Source organism: Diadema antillarum, unplaced genomic scaffold (assembly GCF_040938485.1).
Source record: "Diadema antillarum isolate AM-2024a unplaced genomic scaffold, OU_Dant_1.0 scf00000097, whole genome shotgun sequence".
Taxonomy (NCBI): Eukaryota; Metazoa; Echinodermata; class Echinoidea; order Diadematoida; family Diadematidae; genus Diadema; species Diadema antillarum.
The window spans coordinates 1,014,170-1,033,573 of record NW_027270986.1 but is presented as its reverse complement, the minus strand read 5'-3'; the positions used below and the strand labels follow the sequence as shown (position 1 = coordinate 1,033,573).

Genomic DNA, 19,404 nt, shown 5'->3' with positions numbered 1-19,404 from the left:
CTCTGGAGGATATTGAAAGATATGCATCAAAATGTAAGAATATTGATGTCTGGTCTCATTGGTTTGTAATGGCCAGCTGCTTATGAAATAATAATTATATTTTAAAAAATGCATTTTGTGTGTGTGTGTGTGTGTGTGTGTCCAAAATTGTATGCAGAGTATTCCACACACAGTTCAATTTTGACTTCCATCTAGGACAATGAGCGGTTACTATTTTCTCAACTACACTGTAATATCAAAATCTATTGACAAAACACGGTGGCGGCTGGGTCTAACACATTATCATTCCTTTTCATTGGAGATCCATGCGGGATGGTCAAAACAAACATAAAAAACAAATATCTCAGACCTAATTGTTATAACAAAGCATCATATCCTCATATACCCAACCCAACCCTATATGCCCAGACAATGTAAACCACCCCCATGGACTTACTTGGAGCTTTAGAATATCCTTTGTCAACAGAGAGAGACATCCAAACCTTTGCAGTGCCGACTAAGATCTGCCATGGAACTGATTGGTATTGGCTCTGCATCATTGACAGCAGATCTCGTTTCCTATTCTCCTTCTTCTTCTTCTTCTTCTTCTTCTTCTTCTTCTTCTTCTTCTTCATTATACTGTGTAATCTTGTGATATTCTGCCATGCAGCCTTTTCTTAATTGGTTAAAGAAGGTATCCAAAGAGCTATATGAAGCAAAAAACAACAAACAAATGCAAAAACAAAAAGAGAGACATATGTATCTTTAATAACAGAGCTGAATATTGAGTATCTATCTCCTGAAGTGTTTCAAAGAGATACAAGAGACAGTGGCCGAGAGTAGCCGCCACCTTTTTTCGGAGTAGGCCTACTTTGTGTTCTTGCAAATGATGCCTGACATTTTTGGTCATTTGCCCTTTTTGAAGAATGCAGCAATAGAGCCACAACTTCCCTGCGGAGTGGATATTGTGGGGTTCTTGATGCAGAACATCATCGCTGAATTTGCCTGTGCTGTACGTTCTTACAGGGATTGCCATTGTAGTTTTGTTTTGTTTTGTTTTGTTTTGTTTTTCAAGTGTGGCTGTAACACTGCTTGTTTTGCATATGATGATCATTGCAGCTAAAGAGTGCGTATCTTCTCTGGATCATTCCAAACTTCATGATGTTTCACCTGGGTGAATGGATCCCAGATGATGCATGCATATTCCAGGACAGTCCTGAGCGGCATGGAGTAGCAAAACACCTGAACTTTATGATACTCGTATCTTCGTCTGGAGAGAGTCTTTGGTTGAAGTATAACCTTTTTGAGCTGCTGTGGCGATTTGATTCCAGCTGAGCCTCCTATTGGAACTCCAAAATATTTTGCACAATCCGCTTTCTCCATGGTTTGCCATGAAGGCTTATCTATTCCCTGGGTAGGTCTCGGATGGCAATAGCTAGTTGCAATACACAGGATTGCTTCATGTGGAATGAATGTTGGGCCTCACAGTATGTCGAAGTTTTCAAGATGGTCCATGATGTCGCAGCTGTGGACTGTACACTCCAGGACCATGAGTCATTCATCGCAGTCATACTGTAACAACCCACCAGCTTTACACTGGCCAATACAGGCCCACCAGCTGGAAACTATGCAAATATTGCCCATGAGCTTGACACTTAGGCAAACCAGTCCCATATTGAGTCCAACAAATGAGGGAAAAAATCTATGAGACTTACACTGAATAGATTAAACACTCTGTATATCAGTCTCGTGGGCCTTGTTTTCCTCGAGTGTCGAGATAATGGCCATATTTGCCTATATTTGCTAGTCTTCATAACTAACCCAAACATAACAGTTATATTTGAGGTCACTGCCATCACTCAAGAAACTTAAGCTTTATTTCTGAAGTAATTGACCTCTCACATTTCAGAGACCTGTTACTATAAACCAATGCTCTGTGGAATATGCATACATACTTTGATCAAAACGTCAATGCGTGATTTGTACATTATTAAGCATTTACGATTACACCAATGAAGCCAAACATCAATACAGGTAAGCCTACACATGTGACCTTAGTGACCTCTCATTGTCCTGAGAGGTCAAAGTTGGATATAATGCACAGGCTAATGACCAATGTTCCATGGAATGACAAGATTCTTCTATTATAGCATAAATGATTGTACATCGGGTATTACAAAGTTGACCATTGACTATCGATAGAATATCAATATTCTGATATTTTGAGGTCATTGACCTGTCACCTTCCTCAGAGGTCAAAGGTAGAGACACGTGAGTAATTTCTCTTGCTCTGTGGAATAGGAAAACAATTCAATTGTAATACAAATGAATATAACATCTAAATCATGTTTGTCATCAACCAATTGCACCAAATATCAATGTTCTGACATTTTGAGGTCATTGGCCTCATCATAGGTCATCTGAGGTCATCAGAGGTCAAAGGCAGAAATCTGACTCGAAAGGCTCAGTGGAACATTGAGGCAATTCCTCTTACAAAAATTAGTTTTTAGTACATAATTATCGTGTTTCAGTTATGAGTGACGCGTTAAAATATCAATTTTCTGACATTTTGAGGTCATTGACCTCTGGAGGTCATCAGAGGTCAAAGATAGAAACCTGTCAGGGCTCTGTGGAATATAAAGACAATTTCACTGTGACAAAAATTAAGTTTTAGTACATCATTACTGTGTTTTATCATTAACCAATGATGCAAAATATAAATTTTCTGACATTTTGAGGTCATTGACCTCTGGAGGTCATCAGAGGTCAATTCAGACTTACCTCCCGATCTTAAAATTAATCTTATAGCATGTACTAACAATTGTGAAAGTTTCATGCTTTAGTCAAATTTTGCACAATTCTTCGGCTTATCTGCTCTACTATTAAAAACATTTGAAACTTAAGAACATTAAAACTGTCATAATCATTCATCCAGAACACATACTCTCAGTTAGTTTAGGGATAGCTACACTAAGTTATTCAAAGTGGTGGTTTTGTTCGATCAATTCTTATTTTTGTCTTTTGTACAAGTTCAGATTATTTTCTATTCCATCAAATAAATAGAGAACATTATATACCATGTATAAGAAGAACATATTTGTAATTTGACTGCAAAAACGTAAATTAACCAAAATACATGTGATTATGAGTATCAAAATAAAGAAAACTCTTCACAAAGATGAAGAAAAATCTATCTGTTAAGCCGTGTGTAGTGCTTGCTTGAAGATAAAAATCAAAGACGTGTACTAAATGAATATGACATGGAATTACGGGGAAGATGTGCGCTCTTACACATCGAAAACAGACAAAATAATGCAATATTCTCTGCTTCTCGTTGCACCACACTAAATGCCTGTCCATGAGGCATTTTGGTGATAGCAGCAATTATTGGTTCCAATTTGGACAAAGTAAGTACACTCATGTAATCATTACATGTATAACGCAATCTTATATGAGTCTTGTCGTGGGTTTCAAATTTAATGGAACTGTTTGAAGATACGTGTACCTATATGAACAGATATAATCATACAGACCAACAGATAAATTTTGGGATGGAATTCTAAGGATGGAAGGATGGACTGACAGAGCGACAGAACGATAGACAGATATTTATGTGCGTGAAAATGTGCTCATGCCCGCGTATGGGGGGGGGGGGGGGGGGAGGGGGATGGTCTCTGAATTTCGTACTGTAAATACATTCACTGGGGTGAAATTTAAGATGGTCGAATAAAAGTTATTTACTGACAGTAGGCCTTATCAATATTCATAATAGAGAGAGAGGACCTAACTGTAGAGAAACTAAAAACCATGTTCAAGTTATCTTTGAAATAGAGGAAAAACAAACATATAAAATCGCGACAGTCTTATATAAACGTCGAGTTTTGGTTTTGTAATTTTTCGCCAATAAGTCCCGAACATGTCATTATCTCAAAACAAATTGATTAAAATTCTCCTGTATGCGTAAAATATAGACTAGTTATATTCTATTTTATGGACCCTCCCCCCCCCCCCCCCCCAAAAAAAAGACACCAACCCACAATAATTGTGTGTATAAGGTTTGATATGGTGTCGCCGTTTCTTCTGGCCATTGGTATTGGTGACCATTTGGTATTTCATAAATGTATACATAATATACATACATAATACATACATTGTACATAACATTGTGTTTCTTTTTGTTTGTTTGTTTTTCTTCCATTTTCGTAAACTGACCCATCGATCTGACATTTGGATGTATTTATATTCTATATTTCTCATCGTTGATCGGACAACAAGATCAGACCTATGTAAAGAAAACGGTATCTCAAGATATCTCTTAACGATTATGAAATGATTCATTGGTGCCGTAAAGAGGGGACGCCTCCCCTATTTTTCTTTTTCTTTTTTTGTTTTAACAACAAAAAATAAGGGGGGGGGGGACGCCCGGTGCACCCTCGCCTGGATCCGCCACTGTTAATGCCTATATAGGCCTATATAGCAAAATGTGAACAACAGAGAGCACTCAGTGAATAGTCAATGATCTTCAATATATACTTCATATTGTAATATTATGGATGAAATGTTTTGTCATCGTTTGATGATAGGTCCAAACAGGTTTTATTATTATTTCTTTTTTTATATTTGAACCGGGAACAACACAAACCTCTTTCAGAAAAAAAAAAAAAAAAAGGTCATAGCCTATAATACATGTAGTTTGAAATTTACCATGACTTTGGCAACATCTGACTCATTGAACTCATGCATAGTTCCCTTGGAATGTGTATTTGAATTTAAGCATGATTAATAGCACGTGGTATTATGTATATGAGTAACATATCAATTTTTTTTAAAAAAGGACAAAAAAAGAGAGAAAAAAAAAATATCGTAGTCGGCAGGATTCGAACCTGCGCGGGGAGACCCCAACAGATTTCTAGTCTGTCGCCTTAACCGCTCGGCCACGACTACTTGCTGAGGAGCGTGTCGTATTTAGCTTTATATAGTTAGTATGGCTCCTTAATGACATGCCAACTATTCTTTCTTTACATTTAAAATGTTTACTTCATTTCTCGCTACTTTTCCATCATTTACCTCTACATTTTTGACTTTTCAAAATTATATAACTGTCTTCTAATCAACATAATGATTATTCAGTATTACTATAAAGTCGAGTATACGTTCATTTTCTTAGTCCCATACCTTGCAGAATTTGCATGGCTGTGTCTCGCCTCCATTGACCAAGAGTAAGCTGTCTTGTCACGGAAGTAACAGATACTAGATCTAAATACTGTCTACAACAAGTCAAGAGCGAATAACACTGGAACTCGTTCGAGCTATATGTAACTTCCAGCTATATGTAACATCACATCTGACTAGATTGGCATACACGTAAAATAGGCCCCACCACTGCGTGTGCTGTTAGGCCTAATACTACGGCGGCTTTCCTACGTGAAGTTCTGTGATTTAGCCCCACTGTGTGTGGCGTTCGACGGTACGTGAGTGAGCAGAAAAAAAACAAACAAAACACCCACAAAAATCCACCCCCCCCCAAAAAAAAAGGGATGCTGTATGGATTCCGATGGTCCTACACATGGTTTGCACTTTGCAGACAGGTAGCCCTATAGCCCTACATTCAAATCATAGACAATAATATATTAATCCATGGCATGATAATGTGCACTGGTGTGCACAATAAATCGGAAGATTTGGAAAGGTGAGAAATCTACCTCGTTTTTATGTTTATATTAATATGATTGGCACAAAAATGTACATGTAAGTCTTTATTATGTATAATGTATAATATATCTACATGTATATACGATATATCCAACTGTAAAAGTGGGTATTTTTGTGCGGATTATATATATATATATATATATATACATATATATGGGGATCCACCATATACAGTTGTATATACATACAGACTATATACTAAATGGAGATGTAGTAACCTTGTGCTAGCAAGAGCAAAGATTAGAAAATAAAATTAGATTAAAATTAGAAAGTTACTTCAGCAGGGGTACTGAAAACCTGATCAGACTGGGCTCCATGATACAGTGGAAACCCATTGTAACGAAGTCCTCGGGACCGGCAATTTTTTTTCCGTTATATCGAAATTTTCGTTACAACCAAACAAATAAACAATAAAAAAGAGAGAGAGGATAATGTTGCGGCCCGAATTTTTATTTTGTCGTAACCGGAATTTCGTTATAACCGTGTCTGTTATTACGGGAGTGCACTGTAGTATAGCAATGTGTAGATGTTCAGAAGAGTAATATTACAGACCAGAGAAAAGACTGAAAATTCACAGCTTCACATTGTGTTCCATGTATCTGCATTATTTTATTTCATTTATGAATAAGCGAGAGATCATGCCAAGCCACTGGCATTTACATTGTCTCACATGTACATCATGTATTTATATACAACATGGTATTTCATCAATGCTTCATACACAATTTGTATTTACATTTACAACACTGATAAACTCACCTGCACAAGACGTTTATTTGCAGCTACCAAAAGTTACTTGTTTTTTATCCACCACACAAGAAAACGACACATCACGTGACACAAAGCAAAGACACTACGTATCAAGGCCGACAAGATTCTCCTCTTGGTATAAATCATGAATTCTAGACTCTCTTTACACCACATCATTAGGACACAGAATCTTCTCATTGCCATGTGAAATATTTCTGCAACACATTGTAGAGTTGAAAGTGTATGCTACATGAACGTGACCGATTATCAGCTCTGTATCCTCGCACATTGTTGCTAAAATACCTGCATGATTAGGGGCATTCTCTAATCTTGATGAAAGTTTTGCACTCCTTTTTTTGCCACCTCTGTAACTATTAATGGGCAAAGTATGCCCTTGTGGAAAATCAAATAAATAAGACCATTGATTACGTTGTGTTGGGATGCATTTTTGTAATACAAGTACAGTTGCATTCCATTTAGCAAAATAAGTTCTCTGCTCAATATGCACAAACTTGGTCTGTAGATTACACCAATGACCACATGTAACTGTACACAAATAGACAAGTTATAGTCCTATCTCTTAAGCAGGCCCCTTTCTAGACACAAGATATACAAATGCTCATATTCCATTTCTGATTCAACATCTGAGTGCTGCAATTTGATTGCAGATTGAGTGATTAGCCACAGTCAGGAGATGCTTATTACACAACACTAAACAAATCAGCAAGCATTTGACAACACACGTGCACACACATACACATACACACAGAATATAAAAGAATCGCTTGGTGAACACCATTCAAGGTTGGCACAGAACAAAATATACAAACGTAAAAAGCGGAATTAGATTTGAAATAGTGAGAGGGGGGTTATGTCCAGAGACGCGGCAAGCTTCACTGCAAGCTCACGGAATAATCATGTTTTCATCATTCCGAATCTTTCCCTTTTTAAAAATTTAATATCAAAACGAGTAAATGTGTTTCTGTAGAGTACGGTGAACGTACTGTAGAGAGACCAGACACCTTGACTCACAGAAGCAAAGAGACGAAAAATGAGAAGCTTGTTGGTGCGAGGCTCGACACGGGTCAAGAAGACGCCAAACACATTTGATGCAACACAAGTAAAGGGGTAACAAAACTTTCAGACACAAGCTTTCAGACTCTGGCTTAGTGTGTGATCTGGGTTACACAGCGTCCACATCGCAGGCTCTGTATTAGACGGAGAAATTTGTCTGCTTGGAGGAGTTTTATAACATTCTTTGACTCTCATGGTTATAGGAAGGGATCCTGTGAAGCCAGACGTAGTTTCATGTAACAAATCCCAGACAATAAACACGGCCTGATCTTTCGGTCTAGTTCTGTATTAAAATGTGTCAAACAAAGCAAACTAGAAAGTGGTATTTCAATGGGCTTTGATATGCAGGATTTTAACAGAATTCTCGCAGCTCAGCGAAGTGGCTGTATTGTGACAATGAAGCCCTGAAACAACACAGTAATACAAGTCTTAATTTTCTCACTTCCAGATGGTATCAACAGTCTGAGTGTACCCCTACTTATTAGGTCACGTGAGAAACAGCAAGCTTTTAACTGATGTCTCTATCACTGTAGCACTATGCGGTGCACAAACTTTCACACGTTACATGAGTCCACACCATTGCTTGTAACATGTTGACAGTTTGTATAAGGGAAAACATTATTCATCTTACTCGGCTAAGTAGAACATACGTACTGTTCAGAAATCTTTACTTCACAGTGCATAATCTGAGTCTCATCTTGTAACTACAGGGCTCTCTCAATAGCACGAGCATAGAAATCTGTCTTAACTTTATGATGTGCAAGGGTTGCGGCCCTCATCCAATCACATACAGATAATCCAATGTCTCACTTCACAAAACTGCCACAGAAATGCTGATACGGTTAAAGCTTGAGCAAATTATGTGATACTGTGATTGTTGAATACTGGCTGATAAATGGTAGCCATCTGTTTGTCCAGTTACAAGTAAATCAAGTGGGCTCTCATTCGAGAGTATGTAATTGAAAAAAAGTTACATTATTCAAAGTGCATGTATCAATGTGAATTCCATGACAGGGGTGTGCTCTATTCTAAATCTGTGAAGTTGCATATGTGCAATGTGACAAATAATCCGGGATACTTTAGACCGCTCATAGTGAATTTACACAAAAAATATTCTTGAAATGAATAATGTAACTGATGTATGATTATCCACAATTTTCAATGAGAGTCTAGGTTATGTGCAAACCTATGGAACACATCTCCACTGACAGAAGCATTACGACTTGTCAACATTTCTTATTATACAACACCTAAAAAGAATGTAGGGATCTGATTGGTCGATTGCCCATCATGTGGCATTCACTTAAAAGTACAGTCGCACACTGTGGCTGTCAGCAGTGCCATTTTGTTTGAGCAAAAATGGATAACACATGTGCACCATTGCACAGCTCTCATATCACAATAAACAAACATTCAAGCACTCGACAATTACAGGAGCGCTTGCAAGCACATACTTTTGTCGCTCATTTTTGTGAACAACTGCAACCAATCACTTTCGCGTACGCATGTGCAAGATACACTTGACGGCTGACTGTGAGTGTGCAGCTACTCATTCACCGTCATCATGAAAATGGTTGCCATTTCTGTGCTAAATTCAAGAATCTGTGTGGACAACATCTGTTGACATGACCCAAGGTGTTGTATAAAACGAATAGTGTATGGTCTTTACTCATGCAATGGAAGAAGATTTCACACTCGGTCAAATGAGGCGCACAAATCTTGTACCTTAGCACTTGAGTCCATTCACCTTTTTGTATACTGTCAATCCACTGCCCCCTCCCCACAGAAGTAAAAAACAAAGAACTTGCCTTATCTTTAATTTTTCATGAAGTTGCTGGCCTGTTAGTATATCACACTTGCTTTTCTGCCCCAAAAATATATTGTGGAAATTCTTGCAATTCATTATCAGGGGATAGAAAACATATCAATTAGTTTGTTAGTCTGCAGCATATTTGAAAAAACAAACAAACACCCAACAATAACCCATGAACAAATCGTCTGCTGAGAATGATAAGGGCGTTAAGTTGTCACAAAACCCATAGTGTTCAAGACAACTTAACGCCCTTCTCATCCTCAACAGACGAAATGTTCCAACTATCTCTCACCATTTTTGTTGCTGTGTGCAAATCCATCTCAGATGCAATACAAAATATTCAAATATTCTAATTATTCCATTAAATTCTTTTACTACCAACAATTTAATTTCTCTTCTCTCTGACACATGAAAATACAATGCCTATTCCAGTCGACTATGTTATGCAATTTGTTGGCTTGTTGACCTCTGAAAACATCTTCAGCATCCTTCATATCCAAAGAGAACTTGCACTCCAGTAAAGGCCGAGACAGGGAAAAGCAACTCATGCTGCTATTAACAAGGGGTCCTTTAGCAGGGGTTTTGCGAGCTGTCACCGCCCCATGGTTAACCCTCAAAGAGTCGTTGAAATAAATGACAGCCGGCAATCCCTAATAGCCAGACAATCTTGCTGCACTGTGCCTCTCAGGCTGGCGTGCTCTCAGTTTAAAAAAAAAATATTGACTAGTCTCCATTCTAACACTGGAGAACACTTATCAACACCTGGCTGCCATGATACCAGTTCATTACTGTTCAGTACTGTGCGAGATTACTGTATCTATTTCGTCTCCTTACTATAGCAATGGACACTTCATGCCATTTAAAAATAAAATAGCAAAAGTTTGAAAGACTATTATTACATGGAGGGAAAAAAGGTAATAATTGTCATGCCTGAATGGTTTCAATACTATCTTGTCAATCCTGTTCAGAATGATATGCATGAGCAATTAGTATTACAACTTTGATACTGTTCATAAACATGGGTCAACTTCACTCCTGCATAACACTAGTTATTTCTCGCTACATTGCAATTTTAGCTGTGTTGTATTCTCAGTTCAGCGTGAAAGAAACAAAGGGAATGGTATTTCTAAATATACAGCACAAATTTCATAAATAGTTCCCCAACTTCTGTGTACATTTCATGATTGCAGAGTTATGTAATATTTCCATCTTTTCAGAGATTCATATCATGATCTTCAAGTACATTTCATATTCCACAATCCACTGTATGCTTACATACTGACAACGATGAGTTCACGGAACATCACCTGTCGTGCCACCCATTATACATCAACCATCCTCACAACTAGACTTGAATAAGACAGATTAAAACATACCAAACTGGCTGCATTTGGAGCATGGGGGGAAAAGGGAGTGCTGAAAGATCTGGCTGCCTAATTCGAACCTATTTCTGAAAACTGATCAGTCGTTGCTCCTATCATTGATAATCACACAACACATCATTCAGTCTTTGAATCACGTCCAGCTGTGATGCTAAAAACAATCTTCAGCATCTGTCCGTAGCTTTTCAAAATGCACACACAGAAGTGCGTGGATATGTTGAGCTGCCCTTACTAAAGTACGCTGCAAGTTGCGTGCAACTGATGCATCCACTTTGATGCCTCTTTGTGAAGTATTAAAAACAGGAGAGATGTTGAGAGAAATCAGTCACAACATGACTCGTGGAAGAAGACCTAGGCTGGACCAGGTTTATAATCACTCCTGTCTTTTTCAAATATATCTGTCCAAGAAGGATGTAGGTCTTTCAGAAACAGTCATATCCTATCCAATTTATCAATTTATACAGATGTCGTCTTATCGAGAAATCATGAGAATGTAACATTATCTTGACAGTATGATCGCAAGTGGCTGGCAACACTGGTGAAAAATTTCTTGCCAATTCCTCACGAGTTTAATTCTTGGTGTTTCTTATAATTCTTGCGATTGCACAACTTTGTTTGAGTCTTTCTGAAGTACAGATATCCTGTGATGAAAATAACAATACTTTTCTGTGAAGCTCGGTCAACTTCTTGGAAGTCTCAACAAATTCTCACTGTCAGCGAGCACTAAAAGTATGAGACTGTTTTGATACAACCTCGACTTCTACCTCAAAGAGGTGCTATGTGTATGTGGAACTTAAGGCCCTCTTCAGTCAAAAATTCCCCCAATTGCATTTCACATAAATTGCGACAGCAGTTGCAACAACTTTAATGCAGTGTAAGTACGGGCGACAAGGTCTTCCATTGGTAATTGGAGAACTGATTAAAAATTGCGCTGGATGATTCAATACGGTTACAGTTAACACCAATGAGATATGTCTAATACTGTCTGACAAAAGGACTCAAGATGCAAAGGCAGACAATGAGTGTGAAAAACCTGCCTTGCACATCATCTGGAAAATGGATTACACAGAGTTGAACTTCAGACTCGAACACAGCTCCATCAACACTTATCACATGGTGGGTACAATAACAGGCAAGAATTTCTTGGTTAAAGACAGACGATCGATATAAATGGGTGGTATTCTGTGAGTAAAACGAGTACAGTGCCAGAACAATGGACATGAGAGCACTTAAGAGGCTCGGTAGCGCACATCAGTTACGGTAAAAAAATGTTTCTTGCAAGTGTCAAGCTCTGTAACTGTATTGCAATTTTTCCGTCATTATTTCCCTGCTGTCTAGAGACAAGTGGCTCAAGTAACGAACAGCTCTTTGTTGACATCTATCTGCATGCACATCACAAGGTACAAAGATATTGCGAAGTTCTGGTCTCTGTGTCATATTCATGAACTCTTTTGAGTTTAACATAGTTTTTACATCACTCAGTGCACATCGATTCTGCATATGCCGCACCCTCAACTCAATTTTGGCTTCAACTCGGAATGGACGTACGCTTGCATTGTTTTCTACGGCGAACTAAACCTCTCGCGGTTGCAACTGAGTTACGACGTTAGCATTGTGTGTCTCTGTATACGTTCCTGTGTTGTTCACGACATCCTGAGCAAGAGTCTCGATATTGGGTCTCGTCATATACTATCTATACACAGTACATTCAATGAACCTACACCTAACACGTATGATAATCTGTACAGTGTGTTCCGCTTTTCACATCGGTTAAGATCTGACCTGGCAAATAGGTGATTTCGTTGTCTATGTACACACAAGTCTATCGGTAAGTTTCTACAGATCCCCGCACCCCGCCCCCACCCCGCAACCCACACTCCCTGTGTTACCTCCCGTGATCCCCACTTGACCACATGTCCCCCCTCCCTGAATCCCCCCGATGCTCCCCCCGCCGGTGGTGGTCGCCCCCCGCCCGGTCCATGCGCTGCTCCGCCTTCCGCTTCTTGCCCTCGGCCGAGTGCGCCCGCTGAAAGTGCCCGGGCTGGTCGTCGTGGCCGTTGCCATCCTTGTCGCTATGACGACGGTGCTCCTCCCGATGGTAATGTCTGTTATGATTAGAACCTTGTGATGTGTGATCCCTCTTGTGGTCATATCTATCGAGAGAAAAGGACAGAAAAGTGTACCAGTAAGTGGGCAGGATGTAAAGCATCCTTGCTGTTGTATAAATGACGCCCACTCGGGGGTCGGGGGGTAAACACATTTTAAAAATTTTAAAGTTTACAACCCTGCGAAACTGTTGTAAAATTACCAGTTGGGGAATTAACAGAACAGATGACAAGAAATTGTCCAGTCACTACACTGAACGCTTTACACAACTTTCAGAACCAACGTACAGGGCTGAAACTTCTGTTAGTGATGCACGGTGTAATGACAAGAAAAATTACTGACAAAAATCTGGTTTGAGGCAGCAGCACTGACTGTGGCGAAAGCATGCACTCTAAAATTCAATATTTCAACATAGGTCTGAAGAGTGAAAATCACACCTCACATGTGTACTGTAGTACTGTATGTCAGACATCCCAGAACAGTCATTTATGAATACAGAACACACACAAACACACACATAATGTTGTGTGGCATTACATTATCTGTATATAAAGTCAGAGACCATGAAAGAAAGAAAAATGCATGGAAAAGCCAATTTTGGCAACATATTCAACCTTTATAGCTTTTTAGACTCTTCTTTTTGCTTTTTCCTAGCAAGGAACTAGGGCAAATCATATATAATTGTGTGTGTGTGTGTTTTGGTGTTAAATATGCATAACATATGTATGATACAAGCATAACTGCACAAAGAAAGAAATTCAAAACATCTCTGAGGCATCCATAAATTGGACAGTCTTGATAAGCCAAGTTTTGACCATTCTGAATGATTTGACCTCTGATTAATTCATATCCCTTTATGCCTTTGGTTTTCACTCATACGTCATGATTATGAAATGTGATAATCACCCACCATGATCTCAAATCATCTTCACGCAGACAAGCCCTATCCACGGTTATTCCTTTCCCCTTATCACGGTACCCTGCCCAAAAGGAGTACACAGAGGAACAAATTGAAACTAGAAAAGCACTTGGAGAACACAGACCTCCGGCAAGCAGCTATCCACCCACACGAGCATGTTGAAAATCACCCAATTTCCAATATAGAAAACTTTTGTCTACGTCATCAGCTTCCAGCTGCGTAGCACCTTGCCCGAGCAGAGCATGTGCGCATATATGCAAACCTCAAATACATGCAGCTTGAACTCCAAAGTTCATTGACATATTTGCCAAGAGATTAAAAAAAAAATCCTTCATAAATACAAAACAATTCCCGTATCACTACCAAAATTTAATCAGCTGTTCCTTGTGTCATTTTCAACTTTTCCTGCAAGTTTCATTCGAATCCATTCACAACTTTTAGTTATACTTTTGAGTTATATTGTACACAAACAAACCAACAAATGCTGACAAAATCATAACCTCCTTGGCAGAGGTACAGTGTAAAAATACATAGAGATACTAAAAGACACAAAGAGACAGGATGGGGGGGGGGGGGGGATGGACTTGGAAGAGCCAGGAATTCTCACCTCCCGTGCGAATCGTCTCTGTCCCTCGAATACCTGCTCTCACCCCCTCCCGCACCAGAATGGTAGCTGCCAGTAAATCTGTGATTCTCGTAATGTGACCTGTTGTAACCTCCCGCCCCATCACCGGCACCATACCTGAAGAGAAGGGAGAATTGCGGGAGAAGAAATGGAGAGGAGAGAGAGAAAGCCATTTAACCTGGGGAGCAAAGACCATGCTTTCTCAATAAATCTCTCGGCAGAGGACAGTTTTATTGCATCGATGCACAAAGGTGTAGAAAGTAAATCAGTTTTAATGATTGCACGTGATTTATTGTTTGTATATGATAGTAAAGACCATTGTTATTTTGCCCTTCGCATGTGGGAGCAAACTTGGACTTGATCTTCTTGTACTGTGAAGCTCGTGAAAATCAGCATTACTGAGGTCCAGCTGGGGGGAGAAATGGACTCACAGAACGTTTAAAAATGACAAACTGGTGGAAAACAATTTGCCAAGATATGGTAACAAATTCAATTTTGGCGGGAGAAGAACAGCATGTGCTGAATCTCGCCATAAATCATAGCAATAATAACCTACAAACTAACATTACACACGCAACACCAAGAAGGAAACACGAGACAAATGAAAGGCATAATTACGACATAGTTAGTATGGAAAGATCCCCTACAGAGTTTTAAAGCATTTATCCCGTTCCGAACTTTATGTTACGAAAGGCTGTGACTCAAAACCAACACATGACTAAATATGACAAATCTATGAGAAAAGTCACTTCGTATGTCGGTAAGAACATTGCAACATGCATAATATATAAAAACAGACATCTATCCAAAGTAACTACACATATCCTCAAATATTTTGCCTTTACTCTGAATGTGTAGGAGTTAAAAAAAAAACACATTACCAAATCTTCATGGATTACTTTGTCTTAGATGATATGTCAGAACACATTCCCCACAGACCTGAGCAGGATTGAGACAATGCCACACATTCTAGCTCTCAAAAAGGTATTTTATAGTTCCTTTTTTCTGACATGTTTGTTAATTTACAGATCAGCAGTTGCGATCGCGATCTTAACAAATTTAATTTGTAGAGGGAGACAAATTGCAGAAACTCACACCTGAACCTTCACCCCTCTGAATAATATCTTTCTTTCATTTAAGGTATTTCACAGTTGCGTCACTGCGTGACTGAACTGCTCTCTTACGTTTCCTTGGACCAGGATAAAATTTAGGATTCGTGGGACATTGTGATTCATACTATGTTAGCAGAGCAAATCATAGATGGTCGACCATTTGTGTATCTCGCTCAGCTCTTGGCAGAAAATATCAAATATGCTGTGTCGATGAAATTTCAAATGCCTGACAAGAAATATGACATCTACGTCGTAACGACACAGTAGTGATTGAAACCAACAAAGCTGTTTATATATCACACTGAAATATCTTCTCTGCGATCAATAGCTCTCGGGCAATGGAGGTGTGAAACCTACAGGTTACTCATCCAACGGAATTTAAGTTTTATCAGAATTGACACCTCCTTGGAGAGTGGCACAACAAACTGCAAATCTCCCTCAGTGCACCATGCCTTGACAGGGGCAACCAGTGAATCTTCCTCTATTTATTTTTGTGCTTGTAAAGCATAATTTCACCGGGTTTACATGAGAGTATATCTTGGGGCCAATGGCGGCACGACCGACACCTCGGATAAAATGCATCCCCCGGGCAGGGGGGATATCGGTACAATTCACCTGACATACCTGGCCGAGTGCCAAATTGCAGGTTAAGGGGAGAGGCTCCCACACCGAGGTGGCTGTTTGCTACTAACGATGCAAGACTGTGATAACAAAAATACACCTGCACTGGCTTACCCCGCTACATGGGCCATGACAAGACTCTGGATGTAGGATACAAATGGGACTGACTGTTACAATTACACACTGCTATGGTGCTGATACAATTTTCTATTAAGTATGTTTTAAGCTGAAATCACAGGGCACCTTTCCTGGTGTATTCATTTTTGTATTTCTTTATTCTCAGGACAGAACTCACAGTTGAATATCAATACCTTTTGAGCAAAGATTCCTGGTCATTTGAACTCCTTTTTGACAGAGTAATTTTGAACCTCAGCCTTGCCTTACCAGAAATATCATGCATAATCCTTCACATCAAATTTCATGAAAAGAAAAAAAAAACGTAATAAAAATCACATAAACTTATCAAATTCGTGTTCAGATGCACAAAGAAGATCTTACTCATTACCTAATGAACACATACAAATAGTGATATTAAACGTTAAATATGTTAAATACGTTAAATACTAAAATACATACGAATTGAAAGCAAGCAAAGAGAACCAAATCAACCCTGTAAATCCTATCTTTACCGCCTGACCACTGAGAATAACAGCAAGCTGGACTTTAAATCTGTTATACCGGCAATAAATATACCTACATTACTCAACAAGGTGATAACATTCTTGACTAGATTTGATGGGCCAGCCTCGGTGATATATCTGACAAGTTAAATAGCTGCAGGTGAGGGTTAAAAAAACGTTATAAAAGTGACACCCAAAACCGAAAGCTATAAAGTAGGTGAAAGGGGACTGGCTGTGTTTATTCAAAATACATAAACACTCCCCCCTTTTCCCTACCTCACACTTCTCACAATCTGGGGAGGAAATTCCACACAAGCAACACTGGTGCATACACGTAGTTAACACACCAGGATATGACATAGACACAAAGCCATACCAAACTTCTACCAATAAAACCACTGATGTAGTTGCTACAATCTCTGAGCAAGATAACAGAAACCGGTAGCCATAAATCATTCGTAATTTTAAATGTTAAGACATCAACAACAACAACAAAGACAAGACGATGAGCTGAATCTCAAACTTGTAATGGCGGTATAATACAAATTTCCATTCTATGATCAGACAGAATGGAGCATATTTTACGGAGGTGATGCTGAGAGATTCTACAATTCCATTAATTCACTAGGGGAAAAGGATAAGATAAGGATCTTCTGCTACACACAATCAGATATAGAAGGATAAATTGAATATGAATCTATGGGAATGTGAATTAATTCAAATTGCATGGTTCCATTAAATTTGTTGAAGGGATGATGCAGTTTCAGTGGAGGTGGGGCTTCAGCTTTCCATTTGTTGGTGATGATTTTATTGAAATAATGAGAAACCTATTATGAAATACAAAAGAGCAAATAATTCTATTCCTTTTATTAGGATCACTTTGTTTTAATTTGTTTTTAGATATCTCAGTCATTTCAGAAGCGATTTTCATCAAATTAAGTTTGAATTCTTCTTAAAATTGTATGCTCTTTAACATTTCATAAAGTGGTTTCTAAGTACCTCACGAGTTTAAAACTGAATCCTCACCTCAACCAATACTAAACCATCCCTTTAGCAGCATTCTTCTCCAGCGACCAAACTAAGAGCTACAAGAAATGTAAGTATCCAGAATTGACAAAAACTGAGCTAAGTGTTGGAGAAAAGCTGCAGAATTAAGTCAGAAAATAATTTACAAAGTACAATGTTTTCCACACAAAAAAATTTAGCACAGGTATACTGATCTGTTCTTGAGTTGGTAATTCCAACTTGCATGAACAACATTTATGCTTTCAAGCTATGTAAGGCTTCATTCTTTTGAAACAGCAGGTAAGCTCTCTGAAAGAAGCCTTTATGTAAAACCGTTACCCTAGATACATCAATTAAGTAACAAATTTGCATAAAATGACACAAAATGCTTCTCTGAAACGTGTGAATGTATGTCTTATGCACCACAAATGCACCCTCTTCAGGACAACTCACAATGATTGGTTTAAGTCACATTACTTCAATGTCAATAATAGTAAAGTATTCCTGACAAAATATACTACAAAGAAAATGCGATGAAACATTCACAGAGGTCTGTGTCACAGTAACAAGTAATGAGAGCAGTATATGGATGAAGAAAAGGTCAGAGGTCATGTCAATTCTTTCTGTTGCTGGGTATCACTATGCCAATACCAAACCAAGAGTGGAAAAAAAAGAAGAGAAAACAATACACTGGCTACACATAATTGGACAACTTTGCAAAATTTTACAGACACTGTCACAATAAACTTCTCAGGGGAAGAAATTCCATCATGCCGTGCAATAAAAGCTGGTGTAACATGAAATGACAAATGATGATGACATTTAGATGGTGCAACAGTATCTATACCACTTAACTGGTAAATTTGTGGCAATATACACACAAACCAGTGAGTGTGCCAACAGTCAGGGGGGAAATGATGTATGATTAGTGTCACATTTCTATGTCATGGTACGAAAGAAATCTACTGGAAATGGACATGACTAAATAATGAATCCTGACAGAAAGCACATGAAATATGAGGAAAAGAAGAAAAACAAGGGATGAACATGGCTGATATGCTGAGTAATATCAAATTAGAGTTTGAAAATTGAACTTGGTATCTGATTTCCATGGAAAATACATTTCATGCATGTTCAGTAATGCCTCATTAATCCTGAAACAGTATAAACTCATTCAAAATGACTCTGTGAACCAATTAACACCCAATGGACTTTCTTGTTTCTGTTTCATTGCAATCCGTCAATGAGTTTTGATTTTTATCGCAGCCCTTAATCATATGGAAATAATTTGGGACATTGGTTAGTCTGGCAATAAGGCTAGCATACAATATACACTGCAAATATGGGCACATGGTCACACACATTGCTGAAGTGTAAATCCAAAGTTTTTCCATCCTTACACACCCACTGCTGAATTTTAAGTACTACGGATGGCGCATACCAAGATGAAAATGATTTCCTGGAGTTATTACTATTATTGAATAGTCATGGGTCAACTAGAATACAAACTATCTCTGAATATCACTCCAAATACACAGTGGCAGCCACTTGCTCATACTATTGAAAGAACCCACCCCTTTCTATTGGTTCGAAAAGTGACCTCACAACTGGCGTCTATGCATGGCTTGCTGCTACCCATACTTTGACATTTGACATTTTCTGGCCAAGTGTTAAAAAAAAGTAACA

General features: G+C 38.6%; 1 protein-coding gene and 1 non-coding gene across 2 annotated transcripts in view; both read right to left on the bottom strand.

Annotated features, from left to right (window-relative positions):
- Positions 1-4,841: 4,841 nt before the first annotated feature.
- Positions 4,842-4,923, bottom strand: Trnas-aga (transfer RNA serine (anticodon AGA)). The gene has a single exon. It is a non-coding gene; the product is annotated as a tRNA-Ser (tRNA).
- A 7,672-nt stretch (positions 4,924-12,595) lies between these two features.
- LOC139718575 (chromodomain-helicase-DNA-binding protein 1-like) overlaps positions 12,596-19,404 on the bottom strand; it is a 55,482-nt gene continuing 48,673 nt past the window's right edge. The window contains exons 37-38 of the mRNA XM_071630042.1: positions 14,343-14,477; positions 12,596-12,863 (exon numbers count right to left, since the gene is read on the bottom strand). Coding sequence (XP_071486143.1) covers positions 12,596-12,863; positions 14,343-14,477 — 403 coding nt within the window. The remainder of the gene's footprint in view (positions 12,864-14,342; positions 14,478-19,404) is intronic.